We start from the raw sequence: 23,977 nt of genomic DNA, 5'->3' as shown, positions 1-23,977 counted from the left end.
ATGATCCAAAGGAGCTCATACTAAAGAAACATTCACATCACTTTCGATAATTACCTATCTGCGTCACTTAAAGCCACCCCGTAAAACACCTAAAATTCCAATTTCCCTTTAACGACCACCCACCGTATTTTCGATCCTCTCAAAACAAACACTCATCCCTCGTTCGCCAATGACCCAACGTAAACACGCCCCTGTCGTTGACACTCACCCCTTCTCAGCCTCGACTTGGAGAGAAAAAGATCGACGGTCTGACTGAACGCGAGCCGCGTGTCCCTGGAAATAGCTAACCACCCTCGAAATTCACCGTAAAAGATTCGAGTCACGTAGTTGGCCGGTAATATACGGAGGACACGTCCACCCCTCGGCTAGTGGAATGGGGTTAAGGAACGAACGTATGTAGAGAGTGAGAGTCACGGGGTAAACAAGCGTGTCTCTTCCTGTCGGCGGAGATCGACTTGGCTGGAAGTTGGACGTTTCGGTGGTCAATCGACCGGAAAATTGCTCGTTGACCGGTGATCTAGCGACCGGAAGCGAGGCCACGCTGCACAGGTTCCTGTGCTGAAATCATCGTCGAACGTGCCGTTTACCGGCGATGTATGGCTCCGTTCACGTCCTTCAGTTTATAGCTCCTTGCCTACAGGTCTTTTTGCACCGATTTTTGGGTTGCGATAACTTTGGATGCTTTTGGAACAACCTGTAGGTACACTTGTTGCGTTTGTGAATAAATTATAGAAATTGGTTTCTCAATTTATGGAGTTACGGTGACAAGATTTTATGGAATCTTTTCGTGTATTTGGTGGAAATTTGAGGGGAAAGTTTTGAGACAACCTGTAGGTACACTTGTTGCTTTTGAGGTTAGGTTATTACCCGGGAAGTATCCTTGAGTTCATCCAAGTATATGGGTTTTGCGTAACATAGTAATATTTGAATATTTTTATCATGGGAGTACATGCAGCTTTTCTCGATAGGTTATTGAAGTTTGATGGATAAGTTCTGAAAGGACCTATAGGTGTACGCACAGCAGATTTTGTCAAAGTTGAAGTTCGTTGGAGAGATTTTGGGCAGTCTGTAGGTACACTTGTTGCATATCAGATAAGGATTCGAAAATGTTTTCGAAATAAAATGTTACAGTTCTCTGTAACTTCAATGTAGCGTAACACAAGAAATATTCTACCGAACCAAAAATAATGGAATTACTATAGCAGGATCCAAAAATACATTTCATTCAATTTCACTCGATGAAAATGAACCAAACGCGATACTTTTCAAATTATGCACTTCGTAATTAATTATCGTGTAAGGCTTTATCATGCTTAAAGCGAGACAAGTAAACTCTCCTAAATCAGGAATAATCGAATTACAGGAAATGGGATCTTGCGCGCTCTTTCAGGTGGTTCACAGAGCCTGAAGCCGATCGCTAGCCAATATTATTTTTCATAAATCTCTCCGGGGCATATTTACGCGGCACCAGCTTCTCTAATCTCTTCCTCGTAGCCGTTGTTTGTTATCATTATTCCGTCTCGGGGCGGCTAGTTTTTGCGCGTGCCACCCCCTTCGCGAGATTTATTTCGCTGTTTACAATTAGTTTCTGAGCCTGGCCTGAAAATGCATCGCGATGCCACGACGCGCGGCCCGTCCTCCGTGATTTAACAAGCCGCGTTCCCAACGATGCTTTCCTGGGCGAGCTTAAACGGGAATTTATGGCGCGGCTGCCTGTCGAAACAGAAACGTGGCCAGTGCGGTGATATCGTGAGGAGAAAAAAAGGAATATTACTGTAGTGTAATGTAGAAGAATAGTGGATAAGGAACTCGTTTAGGTATTGTTACGAATAGTGATCGTAGAGTTTGATTTATTTTATACAATTGGGAAGTTTCGTTGGTTGGATTATTCGTTTCTTAGTATCCTACAGGATGGTTCAGAAAAGCTGGATATGTATGTTTTTCTAAGAAATAACAGATATATATTTCATGGTTTGTTTAATTAAACTGTAACAATGTATACTTATTCCTATAGACTATATGAAATTGTAAGAAAGTTGATAAGCGGACGGTCCACGTTTCTACTTTTTGTACAAGGTGTTTTATAAAATGTAGGACCTATTTGAGGATCGGGCACGGGATACTAAAACGATGAAAAAGATTCCTATTTGACCATGTTCCAAAGCTATAGCCACATTCGTGTTACAATGATCTGCGACGGCTTACCTTCATAGAAATTGTTCACGTGCTATGAAACGCCCTGTATAATGGGCGTAATCTGCCCAAAAAATGAGCACCTGTTGTTACTACCAAAACGGTAGTTTCCCTTTTAAAATTAAAATCTCCTCAAAATGAAAATGCGAAAGAGCATCCTTTTAACTGCTTTCGACGTCCCCAATTAGTCCCCATCCTAATTCACAAGAAGTAACATGATATAATAACTGTCGGTAACTCAACGATAACCGAACCATAGTCGTCTCATGCCGAATCCAGCTTATCTTCCACGGTCTTCCCTGTCCTGGACTCGTTTGTTTCGATATTACTGCGTGGAGGGTTGCGATCAGCGAGCCTGCGGCTGCGTTTGCGGCCGCAGTATCTGCCGGATATCGCGTGAGCCACGCTCCACGGAGCACGCTGTTTGATGCATCTTCGTCACGAAAATAGTTAGCTACGGCCAGAAGAAAGGCATTCGTAGGGTTAGTGGGGTGAACGTCGATGATGGGAAATGAAGGTACAGAATGGAGAATAAGAAGAGATATAAGGATACGTAAATTGCTCTTGTTATGGAGGTGCGTGAATCTTTTCTTTTTGATGGATATCGTACTAACTAAATATTACGCGATGAGCTGATGAATAGTAACGAATATCAAATTTGTCACGTAACGAATACCGAATGTAAGAAACAACGAATATTAAATCTATCAAATAATCGAATATCGAATGTAAAATACGAAATATTAATTACATCAGACCCACAAATATCAAATATAAGAGATATCGAATTTTGCCTGAACGAGGTATAAACTTGAGTAAGGAACTTTGCCCCTCGAAAAGTAATCTTCGGTAATCCAATAAAACGACCTATAAAATAATCCTAACCTAACAAATCCGCCAACTAAAAAGGAATGAAATAATTTAACCTGAAATAAAACCTAACCTAAAAGAACCACCAAAATCCATATACCAACACTGAACAATAAAATCTCCAATTAAAAAGAGAACTACGAGAGGAAAAGAGAGCGGAGAAAATGGAAGAACTTGGCGAAGAGGAGCATCTGGAGGGAATACGAGACCAGAGGAGAGGAAAACAGATGGAACGATGAGTTGCAGAAGGGTGGAAGGCCCTCAGGTGGAAAGGGTGCACGTCAAATTGGCCGCATAAGCGTGCTCCTTTCATTGAATCGTCTAACGACCAGACATAAATTAGATTGGAAACTGGAGATGCCACGGGAAAAGAGCCGTGGACGATTTTCTGCATCTGGTAACCTCCTTAAGGCCCGCCGGAACGACGACAATATGTGACTGGGGTAGGGCAAGGGAGAGGGAATTTTATTTCATTTTTGGCTGACGTTTTTCGATTGAATTCGCCCACCATTTTTACCTCCGTTTTTACGAGGCTCCCGCGAGCGAAAAAAAAAATTATTGGAATCGTTGTTGCTACGATCGGGAGTGGTTTCTTTATGGGAATTGCTTGTTCGAAAGAGCGTTATCAAGGGGAAGAAATTTTACTCGTGCGGTTTATTCGCGTTTTATCACGGTACTAATTTTCGAATCCTTTTTCCCAGACATTCGAAGGTAAATAAAGATTGGATGCGAGTTCGGAGGGTTGTAATTTCGAGTTTTCCAATGTTCATATGCTTCTTTAAAGATTTCTATTCCACCGTTCGATCGATGTACATAGCGACATTTAAGGAAAGTTTGAAGATAAAATATTTCTTTTAAGAAATTCGAAGGCAAATAAAAATCCCGACACGAATTTTGAGATCGCAGATTCGAGTCTTTCAACGGTTCAAATTCCTTTCTCCTTCCTGGAGATTTTTTACCTTTCTCCGGTAATTTGCCTTGAATTTTTTAACCTGCAAGCCAAGTTTGATTACCGAGTCGAATAAGGGATGAAGTCACCGGGGGAGTTTGTGGATTGTAATTTCCGGTGGTTGAAACTTCGTTGTTAACGCGAGCTACTCGAAATAACCGAATTAATTAATTAAAGCAAAGTATTATTAATGAGCGTGCTCGAGATTCCCAGAAAAATCTCGTCGAAAGTAATTTCCTCCTTTCTTCTTCCGAATTATTTTAAATTACTTTAATCGACTGACTTAACTGATTAAAACGTTCCAAAATAATTATTCCATGTTCTCTATTCACTGAATTCGCGTAGAAAAAATTTCTTCGTCGAAGATAACCTCAAAATTGAATGTTGGAACAGTTAATATCAATATGGCTGCCGATGATTCGCGCAAATTTTAGAAATCCGGTAATATTGGAGGCTTCAGGAGGCGAAAAGCGCAAAGTGTAGTCACGAAAGGTAGCGAAAACGGGATTATATCCCGTTACACTCGTGCTTGCTACTCGAGGAGAGGCTTGAAAATGTACACAAGCCCGTAAGAAGCCGCCATTGCACCCTGGGGAGTGGTAACACCGTTCGAGACTTACCTAGATACACTCTAGGAAGCTAGAATGTAAATGGCCGTCTTGGCAACTCGATTAATTAAATTGACTTTTCTTCCAGCGACCTCCACTTCTTCGTGTTTACGCTTTATTCCAAGCGAATTCTTAAAGAAATCGTCTATTTTAATGATTGCGTACTAAAAATTATGAATATCTTTCGATATATCGATATATTCTACGATAAAAATTAATATTAATAATAACGTGAATTAAATCAGTAGAAAACAAATTTATAAGCTACGAAATTTACATCAAATTGTATTTCATATATAATGTAATTTTATTAAAAAGGAGTTACCTCACGATCAAATTTAAAACAACCTAGTTTTTCTATGCAGTATATTATCAAAAAATTGAAATTTTCTATCGACGCTTAGAGATATTTAATATTTCATATAGAAGAAACATCAACGTCAAGTTCTGACCAGCGACGCAATTTTTATCCGATATCAAATATTTAGAACAATTTCGTAGGAAAACTCATAAATGGAATTTATTCCCGGGAATAATCCTACGCGAATCTAGGTTATCGAGCCATAAAAAGAAACCGAAAACCCGTCACCAATATCGCATTGGTGAAACAGCTCTCGAAGAGCGATTCGCCAATTCCGTATTCCCCTGGCTGCTACTCAACGAGCGAAACTCAATAAAAGGTGAGAAGAAATCAATGGACCGCGATCATCATCCGAAACCCGTTTTCCTAACATACGCACGGAAGTATAGTGGACGAACCGGAAGGCGATCTGTCGCCATGACAATAATCCACGGGAACACGGCCGTAGGAACGAAGTCGGGGATATAAAGCCGAAAATCCGGGACGTGTTCTCGATCGCGAGCCACCAGTTTCATGAGCTACTGGATACCGATACGCGCCACTTTATGTCCGTTTTCATGGTGCTGCCGGTCGTAAGGAAAATGCAGTTACTCGCAAGCCGAGAGTACCTAACGCCCTCCTCTTCGCCTCTGTAACAAAGTGAACGCGTTTGATGAAGCTTTGAATAAAACAACTGAAAGAGAATACTCTTTGGGTACTGCGCGGATGAACTTTGCCAGGTTTGCAGAGTTTCGAGAAATAGAGCTGAAGGAATTCGTAGTTTTGTATTTGTAGTTGTAGCCGCGGGAAATATGGCTAAAGGCCGGATTTTTGGTAGATTGCTTTTATCAAAATGGCTTATTTATGGAAATTTGTTAATTCTTTAATTGATGTAAGGTCAGCTTACATTAATCAAGGTTTTAAGTTGGTTTAACGATGAAGTTGCTTATAATAAGGCTCGTCTTTGAATAATCTCTCTGGACTTTATAATACGTTACAACATATGTAATATATTATAACATATGTAATATTAAATAATTCAATTTGATCCTTTAAACCCCTTAACCTACAACTACGGGCATATCCCGTAGTACGATGTTCGGGCCAAATATAATATATAATATAATATGTAATAGCTTGTTTACGTTTTCGGCCCAAAATTCTCAAACGTAAATCGTAGGTTAAGGGGTTAATCATTTCCAAGCTTCTGCACCGCCAATCTTAACCTCTTCGCATCTAGACAAAGTCGCAGAATAAACAGGAGCAGAACCAAACGCATGTCTCGCGTTATGAACTCGCTGCAAGTACAGATTTCACCGTTTCGTCGTAAAAGAGGGGACCGAGCCGTAAAGGGATTACGCTTAAAGTTAACGCAACCCCGTTAAGAAACGTCCTGATAAAATAAAATCTTAATCCTGGCCCGACCACGGAAGTAGCCTGAGATTTAAGATCCTTTACCCCTGTTTTCCACCTCTGGCCCATTCGCTTCTTTCCTCTCTTCATCCCCACCACCGATTTCTCCCCCCGTTGTCGTCCACCGCCGGCTTTTACGGCTTACTGGCTCGATTATTATACGTGTCTCGTTTTCATGGAACAACCCCAACCCCCCGCTATTTACAGATTCGTGGCCTCCAGGGTTATATTAACTTGTAATTTTATTACGGCGATATTGTGCGCGCCACTGGTACTCGAGCTTTGTTTCCAGTTTCCCTTTTTTTAATTTCCTCCTGCGAGTTGGTAAATTTCACCTGCGTTCCCCCCCCCCCCTAGTTTGAATAGGGGTTGCTTTAGCCAGCAGGAAGATTCTAGTTAAGTTATTAGGACAGGAAAATTGTATTCAAGATAAGTTGTTAGGTAGTTATTAGGCAAAGTACAATTCTGGATTTCTAATTTTATATTCCGTATGCTTTTGAGAATAATTTTTTTTTTTTAATCATTTTTCAAATGAAAAAATTTAAAATCCCGCTAAATGGACACGATGCATTGTTCATTAAAAAAATTGCATCCGCAGAAAAATCTGTTTCTTTCCATATTTTGATAATAGTATATTACTGTTATACCGTCAGGAGTGTATTAGTCATGTTATAGTTGTATTATATTATAATATTAATTAATGTAATGATACATCGTAATGTATATTCCTGTCATACTGACCAAAGATTTCTTTCTTTTACAGCACGAACGGCTATGTGTGCCTGATGTTTCACAGAAGGGATAGCCACATAATAGAATTGCAACTGTCGGAATGGAGCCAGCAGCCCGACGACGTGTGCAACTCGAGTACGTTCAACTCCCACTCGACGCCGTACACGACGTTCATTAGTAAGTCAATTACGATCATTTATTAACACTCAGCCGTGTGAACGCCCCCCCCCCCGACGTTTACTCGCGTTGACTGCCGCTATTTTCGACACTTTCTTTACAAATAAGTTTCTGTATAATTAGAATTGTTCTTCTGTTTGTTATCATTTTCTTGGTACGAGTCTTTGCCAGCGACAGTAATTCAAAAACCCTGAAGAAATTTTGGAAATTTATATTATACGATTATTATCTGGACTTAATTTTTTAAACCTTCTTCTAATCAAATATTTCAAGCATTTCAAACCTCGATAGAGGTCGGATGACTTTTTATTGGAAAGTACTCAAAAAGTTTCCAACGATTATGTAGTACAGAGGAAACGTTCGTTAACATTCGTTCATTCATCAACGTGAAAGTTCTCCTCGAATTTTTTACACTTTTTTTGGAAAAAGACAGACCTGTTGATTTTTTCCGAGAAATCGAAATTTCTATTTATCGGCGAGAGCCTAGTTTCTCCTAATTGACAGATCGAACAGGATATTAATTACGGCTGCGACTTGGGAAACGGGAAAACGCGTTGCTCACGGTCGCAGTTTCTCGTTTTGCTGAGCTTGAAAAATAAAAATGCCGACTGCTAGAATTAAAAGTGATATTTCACTGTCGAAACTTGCCAGAGAAAAAATAATAAAACAAAAGACAAAATAAAAAAAAAAGAGGTATAGAGGATAGACAAAAAGGGGGAGGAGGGGAATAGAAACAAAAGGGAACTAGAAAGGATATAAAATATGACAGTAAACGCGGGAAGATATCGCATTCCCAATGGAGCACTCTTGAAACACGATGAAATTATATCGCGAGAATTCGTGCTATTCCCCTCCTATCCTTTACACGTGTATCGATAAATAACGTCTTAACAATGGCTGGCCACGTTTCCGGCCAGGATAAATGTCCCTCTTCTACTGAAATTGCTAAATAAGCGCTCGGTTTTACAAAGAAAGACAAATTTGCTATTTTCCCATTTTTTATTGTTGTTTTATTGAGGTTTTGCAATATCGGGGAATTTGATTTAATACGTGGTAAATGTATTTATTGTTCCTGTTATTTACATTTGAAAATTTCCATTTTATTGTTATCGTAAAATTGGGAATTTTCATTCGTAACCTAAGCGTATTTCAATTAGACGCGTTTGAAATTTTCGACAAAATCTGACTCTAGCCAAGCGTAATGAAATTCCCTGTGCCTAATTGCTAACAACTTTGGTTTAAAACAATAGACGATGCGAATACAAAAAAAAGTTAATACTTTTCTCGTATTGAATTATAGAAAAGTTGATACGAATGAAATTTTAGATGAAACGCGAAAGCTTGTCTAAATAGATCCGAAATTCCCTAGCTACAATTTCTAATTTTCCATTCGAACAATAAATAAATCAGACTTAATAAGAGTGGTGTGTAAAATTCGGAGGACAAACGAAGGTAAACACGATGGAGGTGTAATTTCGGGCGAAGGTCTAGACATGGGTTGAATGGCGTCACGATAAATTCCGCGTCCTTGGGAACGACCCCTGTCTTCGTCAGTGTTATAGAATCGCGTAATCGGCTTAAACAGAAACTGTGCTGCCTTCCGTCGAGGGTTGAGTTTACGACGGATTCGGCATATGATCCTTTTGCACGATCGTAAAGGAGTCGCTGGCGAATCGATTGTTAAGCTGCCGTCGTTCGCAACTTCCTCCTTGTGCCAACCGCGTTTTCGTCTCGACGATGTTTGCGTCTACGTCCCCATTCTTCTACACGGAGACGATTTTAGGAACTATCTTGGCTGATTCCGCCGGAAATGAATGAATCAGTTTCTATACGTCAACTTGTTTTCCAAGTCAGGTGGCCAAATATTTCTGCCATTGTAAACACAATATTTTCCTCGACATAATCTAACCTCGACTAAAGTAAATGAACCCGGTTCATGTACTCTAGTCAATCTGGCAAACATAAATGCCAGCTATGAGAATAGCGAGTAGAGTAAAATTGATTGGAACAATTTGCGTATGTTGTTCAGTTGAGTAACAGGTCAGTAAGATAAATCAGTCAACGTAACAAACAGAAATGGCAGCTCCAAGTAGCAGCAAATTGAAATCGATAAATTTTTTCCAGCACCAGACCCAATTACCAAGCAGTGCCCCAACCTTGGCCGCTACAAAATTGTGTCTGTGCTACACAATCACAATGGCGACAAAGCGGAGGACATATTGGGCGTGGATGGTGAACCAATGGTCAACGCTGCTGAGGTTCAAGATGTCAGGGTCACGTCGACACCTTATCCAGGACGGTGTCGCTATCGACTAGATATCGGTTGCAAGACACCGGATCGTATGGAGTTTGCTACATCGTGCAACGACGAAACACCACCAGGTAAGATCTCTTGCTATAATTTTCTCTCTTAGAAGAAAAATTTGCTGTTTTGTAAAGACGCTTTTGTAAAGAAAATTTATTTTCGACGACCGTTGAGTTTCTATTGATCTTTCTGCTCTTCGCGAATTTCTAGTGATCTTCTGGTTGATCTTCAGTTCGTTTAATAAAGATTAAGTTAGATTTTGATTCAGTTTATGCCAGATTTGAATTAAGTTTGGATTCAATTTATGTAATGTTTGGATTAGCCCTGGGTTCAATTTAGGTTATGTTTGGATTAACTTTGGGTTCAATTTATGTTATGTTTGAACTAGATTTGGGTTCCATTTTAGATTCGGTTCAGCTTAAATTTGGATTCAGTTTAAGTCACGCTTGGTTCCAGTCAAAAATTCCAACACGCAACCACAAAACTCAAAATCATTTATACGCGTACATTCTAAATACTTTCTAGACGCTAGATTACGAGCAGAACATGTGCAAATTCATATTCTCACAGATATAATTAAAAAACTAGATCTTGAACAAAAAATTGATTCATCGACTCAATGTCATAAAGAGTTCAATATTCTGGATGTTCTATATACTTTCCCATATCATGTGCGTCCTGCACATTTTGGCGTGACCGTAATTCGCAGTCTGCTTGTTACAATGTTCTCGAAAGATGTATCAGGGAGTCAGCAACTTCTCTTTCTTCAAAAACTACGGAAGAAACAGCTCTTACAGGCACCCACGTCTCTATTGACATCCGTCTTACCTGTATCTCGCACTGGAGAATCGACTGTGCTCGCAGGGAGCATCGCCATGGGGGGTCGAGTGAATCCTCGTAGGATGGAAGCAGCTTCAACAGGAACATCTTATCGGATTACCCGCACCAGGGTCGAGTTATCCCCCCATCGTGAAGAGACGCGTCTTCGTCGCTTCCCCATTTACCTCGAGCCTCTTCCGTCCCTTCTTCGCCCTTCGAAGGAGTGAAGTTATCGCAAGTGGCGATAGTTAGTTTGCGGAGAAGTCAGCGGCGTGACGGTTGCCGTGACTCCACGCTTGCTTATGTGCAAAGTTTGTAGCTTTATTCGGCTGTACGTGTTTATGGCGCGTGCCTGTGCGCGCGGATCCGCTCGCGTTGAAAGACAGATGCAGCGCCAAGCTTCGAGGCTTCCGGGGCTCTGGCTGGGCTGGGCTAGAGATAGGGCCGACTGGTTGCACGACTTTTCAGGAATAGTCGCGGAGAAAGCTTGTCGTTGCTTGGCTCGAGCGATAATAGACTGATTCTATCGAACCAATGAATTTTGAGGTTAAGGGCTTTTGAGAGTTTGAGGTTAGGAATAATAAATGGAGTTTGAAATAGAACCGACCGTTCAGGAATAGCTGCGGAGAGAACCTGTCACTGCCTGCTTCGAACAATAATGGTCTGATTTTATCGAATTAATGAATTTCGAGATTAGGGGCTTCTGAGGGTTTGAGGTAGGGAATAGGAGATTATTGTGGGATCTGTTATTTGATGACATGTAAGGGGAAGGGCTCGTGAGTTACTTTGAACAGTTATATTGAGAGAAGCAGGTCTTGGGGCTAGTTCTTGAAGGATTGTTTAGGGACATCTAAAATTCCCTAACTAATTGCTACCTTTGGAGTAGCACAATGGATGAAACAGATGTAATACCACTGTTGTGGTAATGTTAGGTTGCAGGAAGATTTCTATTCATGAAATGTTAAATGAAACAGTAGGAGTTGTTTAGATAGACTGAAAGTTCTCTACATAAAATATTATGTTAGAGAAGAGTTATACAGTAGATCACAACTTGACTGAATAATTGGATTTCATCTGATAACGTTCTCAGATTGGTTCTATTTTATCATAGTGATTTTGATTCCTTTTAATTGGGTTTTAATTGGTTATTGTAAATATACGATACAAAACATAAGTTTCCAGATCTCAACTATCACACCATAACCAAATAAAACATTCTAAACAGCGAATCTTGACAAGATTCTAATCCCAACACGGACAAATACTACGTTGGAAATGGATGTAATTAACGATCGTTACCAGGAGCCTGGCTGGAGACGTTTCGAGATGTTCTCTCTGGGTCTGGGAGCTAAGATCGCTGTTTGTACGAAGTCTTAATGACCAATTCGCGTTCCGCGTCTACAGAGGGGTGGTGCTGCAGCCTGGAACGCAATCCCCTTGTCGACAGTCGTAAGATACGAGGCTCGACCGCCTAAATCCTCGGTTATGTCAACGCTCTGCTCCATGCTAAAATAATTCCTGATACCGAAACGTCACTGCAACTCTCTCTTCCTTTCATGAATCGTCGTGTTTTTGTCGATTAAGAATCACGATGCGAACCTAATATCTGTAATATCTTTCGATCGTAATCTTTGATCTTCTTTGCGAGTTTGTCTAGTGGAAGATACATTTTCAGGTCGAAGATTGATATTCTTGCGAGTAGAAACGGATCCGAGTTCGATTAGGTTTTAGTTTAGCTTTCAGAAACTTGGGAGATCAGCTCTAGCTTGTAATGTGCTAGTTTCGCAATTAGAGAACTGTGGTGTAGAGAGTCAATCCGTCTGGTGTATACTATCGATGGGAAGTTCGGCAGCAGTGTGATTATTGAAGCAGAGGTAAAAAGATGAAGTAGGGGAAGTTAGGATGAAGCGAAATACTTGAGATTTAATCATCTGTGAAAGTTCAGAAAGTGATACTAACAAGTTTTTCTTACATGTACTTTAAAAATAGAGGTTAGGAATTGCAATTTTACAAAATTAAATTATACATTGTTTACTACTGCTACACTTTTCGTTAGAATCATTTACTCGTTATTTGTTACCACATAATCGTGGAAAAAGGTCGCAATTCATTTCTGTCTTACAATAGATAATTTATTACCTAATAATTTATTGTCATGTTTAACAGAGATATGGAAGTTAATATTACTCGTTATTGTACTCATTTAAATGCTATACCAGCATATTAATCATCTGAAAGCAATAACATTCACTCCAAGTCAAATTAGCATAAACCCAGAGCTCTAAAGTGAGATTAAAAGATTGCAGTTTTCTTTGCTCTGTGACACGAATCCACATCGTCCCTGCAGATTTTAATTAATATCTTCAGAAGCGGTAAGGTCTTCCCTTTGAAATGCTTTTTGAATCGTGTCGATACGACGCTCCGTTTCTGAGATATCATCGTGTAAATAGAAGAGTAATTTTTTAATATTTCGCTATCTCCATCTTTATCACACTCGGCCACTGACCTATCCCTTTCCCACCACGCGTGGTCTGGTCAGTGAGAGACATTGAGTCAGCAATGTTTTTTATCATTCCTAGCATCAAGGTATGCAGTTGCTCGGAATGAAGTGAATCACCAAAGCTACCAGGCGCCGCCATCTTCTATTTTAAGCGCTCGAACTTTCAAGCCTTGTATCTCGGGAACGAATTGAGCTATCGACTTCAAACAAAGTACGTTTTCAAGAACGCGTTATACTCTATCTCTCCAGGATACTTTTCAGAGAAAATTCCAGGATTCTGAAGAAAGATAGAGCCAGGGAATACGATAGAATTTCTTTAGATAAGGAACCTTGGTTTTGGTGGATTATTTTCTAGAATCTTCACTAAGATTATCAAATATTTTGGAAAAGAATAATGTCAGTTGTGTAAGGATATATTCATTGTATAAATTAAAGAAAACATAATTTGTTGGTGTGTTTAAGTTTGAAATGAAATATTTCAGTAAATAATAGGAGTTGATTCCAATGGCTAGGATAAATTATACGGTAATTTGGCACCAAATGAAGAAGAAAATTGAAGAGGAAAATTGTACACTGTTTAACAAGCTTCATCACAACTTACATCGTAACTTTTTCCAGAAATATTTTAGTACATTTAAAAACGTACAATATTAAGTGAAATTACGTGCTGTTCTAAGAATAAATGAAATAAGACGTAACGTGACTAAAAATTCAATGCAACTTTTTCAAAATCTTTCCTCAAGACTACTTAACATTCTAAACATATTTGATTGTCATTTTACATCTTTTATTCTTCACAAATTCTCATGCTGGAAGATTGTATGCTCTGTGCGATATTTGTTCTTAAGAAAAAGGAGCAGGAGAAACAATTTTTGAACGTCGTTTAAATGCAAAGAAGCAATCGAACAGAGAATTTATCGGCATTTGCGGATCAGAGATGGGCACGGAGACTGACGTCTCCGATTTTTATCCCTTTTGAAAGCATATTTGGTGAAAGGCGTAGGTTCTTTCTGTCGCTGAATTTTCCCGTTGTTTATTTCCGTCTTCAGCCGACGCGAACTGTCGCGCGGACGCTGTAAATTCTCATCTTTCTATCTTGCAGCCTCGATAAGGTATCGGGCCGAGACAACACGCCAGATATCGACGTGTCGAAGCGATTTACGGCTTTCGTTTATTTCGTCCCCGTTCGCGCCTTCCTCGAAAACTCCAAACACACAGAGAAACTCGACCTTTTCTCTTCTCTAAAAGCCGCGTCTCCCTGTCGAACATCCTACATTCAAGGACCATTTTTCAAGGATTACTTCGAAACGATTCAGCCTTGAACACGTCCAAGTTAATTCCAAGTCGTATGAAACAATTTTAGATACTTTGTCAATTTCTAGAAATATATCTGTATTGTTACGCGATAGAAAAATATTTCAAGAGTTTTAGTCATTGAAAAATATTAAGTTGCATAATAAGTTCAATCCTGTTTTCTTGTAACAATACATCGAGTGTTGGCATTTTTATGTAACATTTATTTATGTAATCAAGAAGTATCTTACTTATCATATTTCTTTATAACTTTTTATTGAAAATATTCAAATACGTGTACTTTTACAATTTTTAAACAATTTCTGTAATATCCTTGAAGATGTAGTGAGAAGAGAATGAGCTTATTAAGCCAGTAAACCATATTAAAATTTTATTGGTGGATCGATGTCAAACCATTATCTATCAGTAACCAATTATCTATTGCAATTATGAGGCTACTCAACATAGAATTTATCCTCAACCAATTCAGAAAACCACCGCCTATCGTTAAACCTCACGAAACATAATATCTTGAATTTCAGATAAAAATAAGAATGGATTATATTAAAATAATTATCGATAATCAATTTCCCATAACAATTATTAAACGATTCATAGCAAGTGTGTCTTTAACCCATTCGAAAAATAATCGGTCGCTATTAAACATGAGGAAATATACAATTTGTTAGGGCCACCATGCCTGCCTGAGCGAATATAGAGGCTGGAGTACCGTAAAAATTTAATAATCGAAGGAATTCTAATTGCGCATAGTTGATCATAATTGAACGGTCTTAGCCAGCGTTAGTCGTCGTGGATAATTTAATTCCCTTTTCACGAACGTTAAACCTGCTCCTTCTTTTACGGTGGCTCGTTTCAATCGCTCCCATTTTTACCTTTCCCCTTTCACCTTCCTCCGCTCATTCCACCTTCCCTCGCTGCCCGTTTAGTCGAGCTTGTAACTCGGTCGTGAAACGACCCTTAAGGTGAACGAAATCGAACACTTAAAATCGTTGCATGGGTGATTACCCATTCAGTACTTTCGTTAGAACGATAAACGTTCCTCCGTTGCTACTAGAATCCTTTCTTTCCCTCTTACTCTCCTTTAACAGTTCGAAACCGATAAACTACTCGGAAATCGTGCTTTTATACTTCGATTCTCGATAATGAGGTCACATTACCGGCTGACGTAATATTTCCATGCTATAACCATTCGCTCGATCGTTTTTTATATTCCACTTTCTTCGTTTTGTCCTGTTCTTCGATTGCTCCAAGCATAATTAAATATTATGGTACAGCGTGTTTCCTTGACGGAGGGATTCATGCAGCCAATAATGATGTCTTTGTGGTTTGATGTTGCGGTTCAAATGGTTTGCAGTTTTATACGTTTAATAGGATTTCTAGATATTATATTACTATTTATTATTGCCTAGATTAAACTCTAATCTAGCTTGAAATTTTATAACAAATTAATCTCTATATACGCCAGTAGGGCGTACAGACTCTACGAGTAGAATTTTAAATTTGCAAAGTTTTTATTTCCCAGTGACTCTAACGTTAATTATTATTCACAGTTGAACATTGAATATTAAAGAAGCCTATTTCATTCTCGGTATACAATTAAATAATATTCTGATATACGTGGTAAATAACTGTGTCAATGAACTAGCTGCCCAATTTCAACTGAAGATTTAAAAATGATAAAATATCCAATTTATAAATAAAAAGGAATTAAGTAGTCTCCAACGAAGTTAATGTTACCTATAGAATATTCTCGATTAATATTTGAAATAATTTTTGGAATTAATCATCTCAATTTGAATTATCTATACAGTGATAACAAGTAGTATGTGAGTGAGAAATGGATTGTTTCAGAATATTCGTGCCATGGAACTTGGATCGAGAACGACACAGCCTATTTGGTGGCGAGCACCGAGAAAGGAAGATACTGTCTCGTTTACAGTGCTTCTGCAGCGGCGACAGGAAGTCGCGAGCTCTCGGTGACGGGCCATCTTGCTTCCTGTCCGAGGGCTTCTCATCGTCATGTAGTTTCATGGCAGGTCAACCTCACGTCGTATGGTAAGCATTATCACCCATGTTCCTTATTATCACGTCGCAAATTTCCATTAGGACATCAAGTATATGGTAGCTTCAAGGAAATTAGCAAGGCAGGAACATGTGAAATTAGGAAATTTAATACGTAAATAACGAAGAACTTGAAAAATTGTAATCTCGGAAAGTTAGTAGACTCGAAGTACGAAAAATCGGGAAACTAAGACGTTAGAAAGTTGTTAACTTGGAAAATTGGGAAATTAAATGTATGAAACATTGGAAACCTGGAAAATTAGAAAATTGGAAGCTTCGGAACTTAGGAAGTTATAAATACGAAAAATTAAGCAATTTGGAAATCGGAAATTTGAAAAATTATAAAGATTTTGAAAACTACAGAAAGTTAAATGCGTCATAAGTACTAAAAAAAAAAATATAAATTCGAAACGTATTGGGAAATTGGAAAAAATTGAAAGATCGGGAAATAAGGAAATTGAATATCTGTCATGGCGACTGGAAGTTGCGAACATTCAGTGACGGGTTCATCTTGTTTCCTGTCCGAGGACCTCTCATGGTCGTGCAGTGTCGTGGCAGGTCAACCTCACGTCGTACAGTGAGCATTGTCAGCGACGTTCCTGATTATCGCGTCTGAACTATGACACTGATGGTATTGTCCGAATCGCCCAGTCACTCTGCGTGCTAATTAAACAGTTGATTCACTTTATCTTTCAAATTGGATTCAATTGAAACGGTATTGATGAGGAGGTAGAGATTCTGGGGAATTAGGGATTTCTAGGGGAAATTAATTGTTCGACAGAATGATAAGATTGGCAGGTAGAGATTTGATTATTGAAAAATTTTGAAACTAAAAAATTAAAAGGGACACAGAAAGATAAAAAATTGTTAGGTTGAAAAATTAGAAAGTTAGAAATATGATTGTAAGAGAATTGGAATGTTTTGGAATCGGGAAAATCGGCAATTGACTTCAATAAATCAAGCGATAGAAAAATTAGAAGATTAAAAAAAGATTTCTAGTTGAAACATTAAATAATAAAAAATGCTGAAAAATTTCAATATTTAAAAACTGTACAAATTGAAACAGAAACCGTATCAGTTGAATCATCGAAAAATAAAAAAAAAATTGTTAACTATGTAAATAGCTTGAAAAATTGAAAAGCCTAAAATTTCTCTGAAGCTCGAACCAAAAATATTCCATATTTAATCGTTCCAATTCCGCTCTCTGCGCATCAGTACCAACCGAAACTAACCAAAAACAAATTTTTCCAGCGCAATGCGGCGACATCTCGACGGCCACGTCGTGGACCTTCCGGATTTCCGCCTCGGTTTACATCCTGGCAGTACTGGGCACCTTGTTCGGCAGATACATCGCGAGGTGATACCACTGAGTGAAGGAACTAGGCCACGTGACGGCTGTGTAGTACCAACCTACTACACAAAACTCGAGTCGTCGGTACAGCAACTACAAACAACAACAACAAAAAGAAAAAAAATCTCTATATATATAAATATAAATATAAATATATAAATACAAAGTAAAAAAATATATATATATAAATACAAAGTATATATATATATATTAAGCGGAACGATTTACGAACGAAGGAATGAACACGGAATGCGTGTCGGGAGAAAGTAACCTAAATGATCAAGCGTAAATAGCGTGTAAGTGTCCGTGGGTGCGAGTCGTGCAGAGAAGAGGGCGCGACAGAAAAAATGAGATAGGAGAGGAGAGAAAAAGAAGCTTGTTAGAGAACCTAGTCGTTGCTTGGAACATGGCGGATCCTTGGATCAAACCTTCGATGTACATACAGATATGTGTACATGTATATAAAATTCACTTAAGGAAGCTTCGGTTTTATTGGAGTAGTTGCTTCGGAAAGTATTGTCTTCTTTTAAGAGTCAGGGAGAACTGAACCCTTCTGCAAACGAACATGTTTTCTTTATATGGCCGAATTGGGTGATGGGATCTTGGGAGGTTTTCAGAGCAATTGCCTTTGACCGAATTTCTGTCTTGCTTCTCTTTTTTAAACTTTTCTTCTTTTGTTTCTCTAGGACTGGACTATCTACGTTCTCTTATTCGTCGATTAGTGGAAATGTTGTTAAGCGTGTTTTTTCTAGATTATTTTCCTATCCGTAGATGGGTAAAATTATTAATTATTGTCCACTAGTATAATTTCTTTTTTAAACTACATAATATTCGAATTTCAATGTACTTCAATTTTTTCAAATTTTTCCAAATATTTCACTCCGATCGATTTTTCGATTTCTCTAGCAATATCGAAATACACGCAAAACTTTCGAACTCCAAAATTCTCGATTGCTAAATTTCCCAAGCAACCCGATTCCCGCAATTAACCTCGCTAATTAGGAACCTCCCTGGCCGAATGCAACGTGCAACGCATCACGCGAATCCAATTTTAAAAAAAAGCACGAACGGCAAAAACGCCGAAAAAAGGACAAAAAAGAATTGCAAAAATCCTAACCGCTAAAATAATCGAAAAAAAAACGAGAACTAAAGGGTGCTGGGGCCAATATTGTGTGCGTTCTGAGTGGTGATACTAGCCCACGTGTTTGTGAGTGAGAAAGAACCAGATAGCAAAACGAAGATCTGAGAAAATAAAAAAGAGAAAAACAAAAAAAAAAAAAAGAAACGAGAGAAAACAGAAAGAAGCGAGTGTGAGAGAGAACGAGAAACTTATGACACTTATTTAGGTCCAGGACGTGTCCGCCATGTTCGAAGTGGTGCGTGCTGTTCTCCAGGTCGAACAGAAAACGTGTATTTGCTCGGAACAGGAACGTTTCAGCTGTAATCGTACGCGTTTTAATTAAAGTTCCACTGCACTCGAGCGAAAAGAGAGAGAGAGAGAGAGAGAGAGAGAGAAAGAAAGAAAGAAAATTTTTCTGACGTATGCGTGGATATGTATGCGTGTGTACGAGTGTAGAAATTTCAAAATAACGAAGAGAAAGGAAAATAGCGAAGAAACAGGTTTTTCGCTGCGCCACGAGTACCAATGGCTCAGAACGATTATTATTATTATTACTGCCATTATTACGATTATTGTGTCGTCGTGAGAGCTAGAACGAAGGTGTAAATGTGGACTTCTCTCTTCTTCTGTGGCTTCTTTCGCGTGGTTTTCTTTCAGTTCTTGCCACCCCTCGGCTTTCACTCGTGAATTACCCCTAATATATGGGTGATTAGGCGACTTTGGATCGTAAGACACTCCGAAAGCTAATGTAACACTGTTACGAGGAGAATACAGGCGGACTGTGGGAATTTTTCCTGATCCGATCTGATCCGATTTACGTGATCCTCTGGTTTACGAATTTCTACCCTTGGTCGACTCTTAAAACGAAAGCGAGTTTGAATGGATTGAATGGATTTTGTGATTTCATTTATGATTAAAATAGATTTAACGAATATATTTATTTTGATTTTTAATCTAGAATTAATTTCTTTAGATACTGATACAGGACGTTTAAATTTAAGGAGATTTATGTTATAATTTAATCAGTTATATATATATTTATGTAAGTTTCTGTTCAAGTATTAAATTTAATTTGCGTTAGATTTAAGTTAGATTTAATACTGAATCTATATACATAATCCGATCAATAGAAATAATGAAAATTGCGAAACCATTGTATTTTATGCAATGTAAAGTGGAGATCGTGAATTTAAGAGTCGATGACAAGGATTGACTTGGCAACAGAGATCATATGACACTGAGTGAAGGAAAGGTTACGGTACAGTGACTATTCAGTCCATTTTTTGCTTTGGAACTGATTAATTTTTTTCTTATAAGTCACATATTTGATACTTTTTATCGAATCAACGATGTTTATGAGTTATAAAGAGAAACAACGAAAGAAAATTTTTCCTCGTCCTTTACATGTATAATTTGTCATATGGGAAGAACGAAGATACTCAAATATTGGAAAATATTGGAAAAAATAAAAAAAACTATGAAAAATTATGAAACGAAGACCTGAAAATGTTTAATCCTTAGAAAAAATTAATAACTTGCAAAACGTTCAAATATTAAAATCACAAATATTAAAGCCAAAGATCACAAAGAAAATACTCGATAATTAAAAAAAAAAAAAAAAACGTAAACTCCAGAGCAATAAAAGGATTGACTCGGTCACGGACAAGGGATTATTAAGAGAACCACGACATATCGATAAATCGAGAGAATTCGAACAAGGAACTCGGAGAAGCTGCTAGGTAGCGTTAGATAATCAATTATCTCATCAACTTCCTAACCTATGAAACCAAGTAGACGAAACAAACGGAACGACACCGATACTGAAGCAACTTTAAAAACATTGGAATGAAACAAATCTAATACGCAAAGATCCAAAATCTCGACAAAGTACAGATATTTTTCACCTGGAGCTATTTTAAATAAGGGCCTGCCAATAACTATGCGAACGAAGGAAAGAGATAAGGGGCAGTACTATGATCGCGTAAATTTAGTCGATTCCCTATACATACTTGGATAGTTGGATATACATACTATAAATACAGATATAAATACGGGATATAAATATTATAAATATTATACATACGTTATGTATACATATATATATAAATATATAAATACTCGAGGACAATTCGATGTTGGCTATAAACTTGTAAACTATTAGGTAGATAGAAGAAAAGAGAAAGAAAGGGAGGACTTCCTCCGAATGAATGGAAACAAGCGAGTAGAGCGGGTTGCCAGTGTCTAGGCGTACAGGTTTTATACTAATCGAGGCATCTCGATGCTTTTTGATGTCTTTGTTATGTCTAATTCACTGTATACTGTGTTATATAATATTAATTAATATATATATATATATATAATATATATAATTATCATAAGGATTGTATGGTTCTATTAAGAACTGTGAAAGTTTTTATAAATTCGTCTTTATAGTATCTAAGAGCGCATGAAAGGTCTATAAAATTTTGTGATACATTTGACGATCGAGTTTTGTGATATAGTGCCGTTTAACTGTGTTTGAAAAATTTGTTGTGGTTTACTTATCTTTTTAGAACCGATTAGTTTTGGTCGATTTAAATGAAATTAAGTTTATTATTGGGAAATTCTTGAACCAAAGTTCAACTGATCTTATGTATGCAATTAAAAATTAATTTATGATTACCTGTGTTAATTACTATTATTAATCGAACCGTAGAATATACCTAATTTGTTAGCTTAGTTCTAATCTCTGATTCAAGCTTCATTTTACTCGAACTTAATTTTAATTAGTCTTAGACATAACCTAAGGCTTACCTAGACTATATTTACGAACTTAAGGATTCGTATAGTATATCTTGAATAAAATAAGCTTCGTATAGTTACGAATTTAATATAATTTATAATAACTTGAAACTTTGTTCTATATGAATCATTTTACTTTTGTTTAACTACTCTAGTCAATTTCAAGATGGTAGACGACAAGAATAACAAGCTTTAATTATTGATAAATTACTAATCTTATAATTATTAATAAATCTTTTATACGATTTTAAATAAAATCCGGAACTGAATAAAGTTATATCTTCTTCTACAATTCCGAATAAAATTGGAGGCTTACACATTTTAGGTTTCCACATATATCATAATATTTAGACACAGAAGCATCGAAATGTCTCAATAATTACAGCAAACAATGCCGGATCGCTGTCACTGCGTATAAGGCACTCGAAACTCTGAAAATCGATTAAAAGCTCGGCGAACCGATAGGTCAAGCATCATCCCATATTTCTAGCTAGAAAAAAAAATCAAAACGCGGCTTGTTCCGCCATTTTTTATCCTCCCAGTCGTCAGAGAAACACAGTTCCAGTCTTTTATTTCTTCGCGAGAAAGAAAAAGGGAAAACGATGAAAAGAAAGGGACGAGTTTTCCTGTAAATAGTAGGTTTAACGATTTTTCACGTAGAAGGAACGGAAAATAAAAATGAGAAGTGGCAACATTGAAGAAATTAGGAAAGGGGAAAAGAACGTTTTTCCGCAAGAAAAATATGAAGCGAAGAAAAATGTGGTGACGGAGAGAGAAAAAGGAACAATTGGATGGATTTGTGAAGAATTCGGTTTTATATAGAATGAGAGAGTGTAGATTTCAGGGTATTTATATCGAGGGTTAAATAGTTATATACAAGAAAAAAAATATTTAAATATAAATTATATTATAAATATAAATATAAAAATATAAATATAAATATGGAAGAATATATTATATATATACTATGTTTTTATTGTTGTGAAGTTATTAAAAAAATAGCCTACGAGTGCTGACTCGTTGGGCCTCCTCGTGTTTCATCGAAGAACGAACTTTTCTCAATCTGTCGTCGCTTTTCTTTTCTTTTTTTTTTTTTATCGAGTGAAAGCTGGCAGTGGATGATCTTTTCTGTCGAATGTGAAGTTGACTGTAGTGACTATTAAGAAATGAAATTTTTTCGTAGTCATTGTGAGCTTGCTTTAAACCGAAATAAATTTTAACGAAACATCGTTTCGTACGTAAAAATCTCAAGGCGAATTAATTAAACAATTCTAATTAGAGTCCACACTTTGTAATACAAAAATTATTGTTTAATAACGTTCTCGAAACAATTTAAAGCAAGTCTCCAGAAAATTTAGTTCCTTACTTCGATAATTCATATCCAATTTTTAACTAGATAGAAATAATTCAATCTTTTGTGAATATCGTTTAGATATCATATTTCTCGACGTATTTAAAATTGCATCGAGTATGAGAAATGGTTTCTAGGTGACAGAGAGAGGCACGTTCGATGAAATAATGCTTCTGTTCCGAGGCGAATACTATGGGAATGTACCCGCGTTCCTTCGATGATGTAAAATAATGTTTATATCGTAACGAAGATTCGAAAGACAGGTACTCGCGGAGGTGCGTAGTGGGAAACGCGATTTCGAAAGCGAACGAACACGATCCGGACAATTTTCAAGGTGATAGGATCAAAGATTGAACAATTTAAAAAAGGAAAGATATCGTCGATTCTAAATATTTAAACTTAAGGAAATAATATCCCTTGATTAACAAATTTTAACATCTCCCATACTTTATTTCATAAAATTCACGAAACATATTTCGTGCAAAATAACCAAACGTTTAATTGCGCACGTTAAAATGTTCACGATGCACCATGCAACAAAAGAAATTCATATTTCTTCAAGTTTCGATGAAACTTTGTTAAATTTCTTCGATAACGAAGAGATTCGATAATATTACTAGCTACTGCCAAAAAAATGAATTTCTTTTTTTAGAGTTAAAAAAATCTTCCCCTATCACCAAAGCGTAAAAGTTAATTAAAAACAAAAAATAAGGAAAATGCACTAAATTGAAGCGATTCGTTCCCTACCCTCGTCGCGCGCACACGTTACTGCCTGTAGAACGAAACACAACGACTACTACCGTCTCTAGTCTTAGTAATTTACATGGTAATTTCAATTTTGTAAATTGAATGAATCGGAGAAGAAACCCTCAGCAACTCTCGGTCGAGAAAATTCGAAATTCATTCAAATCACAGCACATTCGATATAAGAGGTAAATAGTAGCTTGTGACTATAAACCACTGCCTATAGTCACTACATGTAATCTGCACTGTACTATAGTAATTATTGTGACTCCTATGGTTATTATATAGTATAGTGTGGTGACAACTGTAGTCGCTGCAGTGACTACACTCAGTCATTACAAACACTCCT

General features: G+C 37.5%; 1 protein-coding gene and 1 long non-coding RNA gene across 5 annotated transcripts in view; one reads left to right on the top strand and one right to left on the bottom strand.

Annotated features, from left to right (window-relative positions):
- LOC117214206 overlaps positions 1-19,135 on the top strand; it is a 311,214-nt gene extending 292,079 nt beyond the window's left edge. For 3 of the 4 annotated variants that reach the window (XM_033460104.1, XM_033460106.1, XM_033460107.1), the window contains 4 exons: positions 7,137-7,282; positions 9,407-9,664; positions 16,072-16,275; positions 17,533-17,642. In XM_033460104.1, coding sequence (XP_033315995.1) covers positions 7,137-7,282; positions 9,407-9,664; positions 16,072-16,275; positions 17,533-17,642 — 718 coding nt within the window. Of the gene's footprint in view, positions 1-7,136; positions 7,283-9,406; positions 9,665-16,071; positions 16,276-17,532 lie in introns of all 4 variants that reach the window. The other variant, XM_033460105.1, reaches the window with a different exon arrangement.
- On the bottom strand, positions 1,975-23,663 carry LOC117214213. Its single transcript, XR_004488809.1, has 3 exons — positions 23,587-23,663; positions 20,338-20,347; positions 1,975-1,986 (listed from the first exon to the last, which is right to left on the bottom strand). It is a non-coding gene; the product is annotated as an uncharacterized LOC117214213 (long non-coding RNA).
- Positions 23,664-23,977: the final 314 nt, after the last annotated feature.

Source organism: Bombus bifarius, unplaced genomic scaffold, assembly GCF_011952205.1.
Source record: "Bombus bifarius isolate JDL3187 unplaced genomic scaffold, Bbif_JDL3187 scf7180000009200, whole genome shotgun sequence".
Classification (NCBI taxonomy): Eukaryota; Metazoa; Arthropoda; class Insecta; order Hymenoptera; family Apidae; genus Bombus; species Bombus bifarius.
Note: the sequence above shows the minus strand (reverse complement) of the source record. Positions and strands in the feature narration are given on the sequence as shown.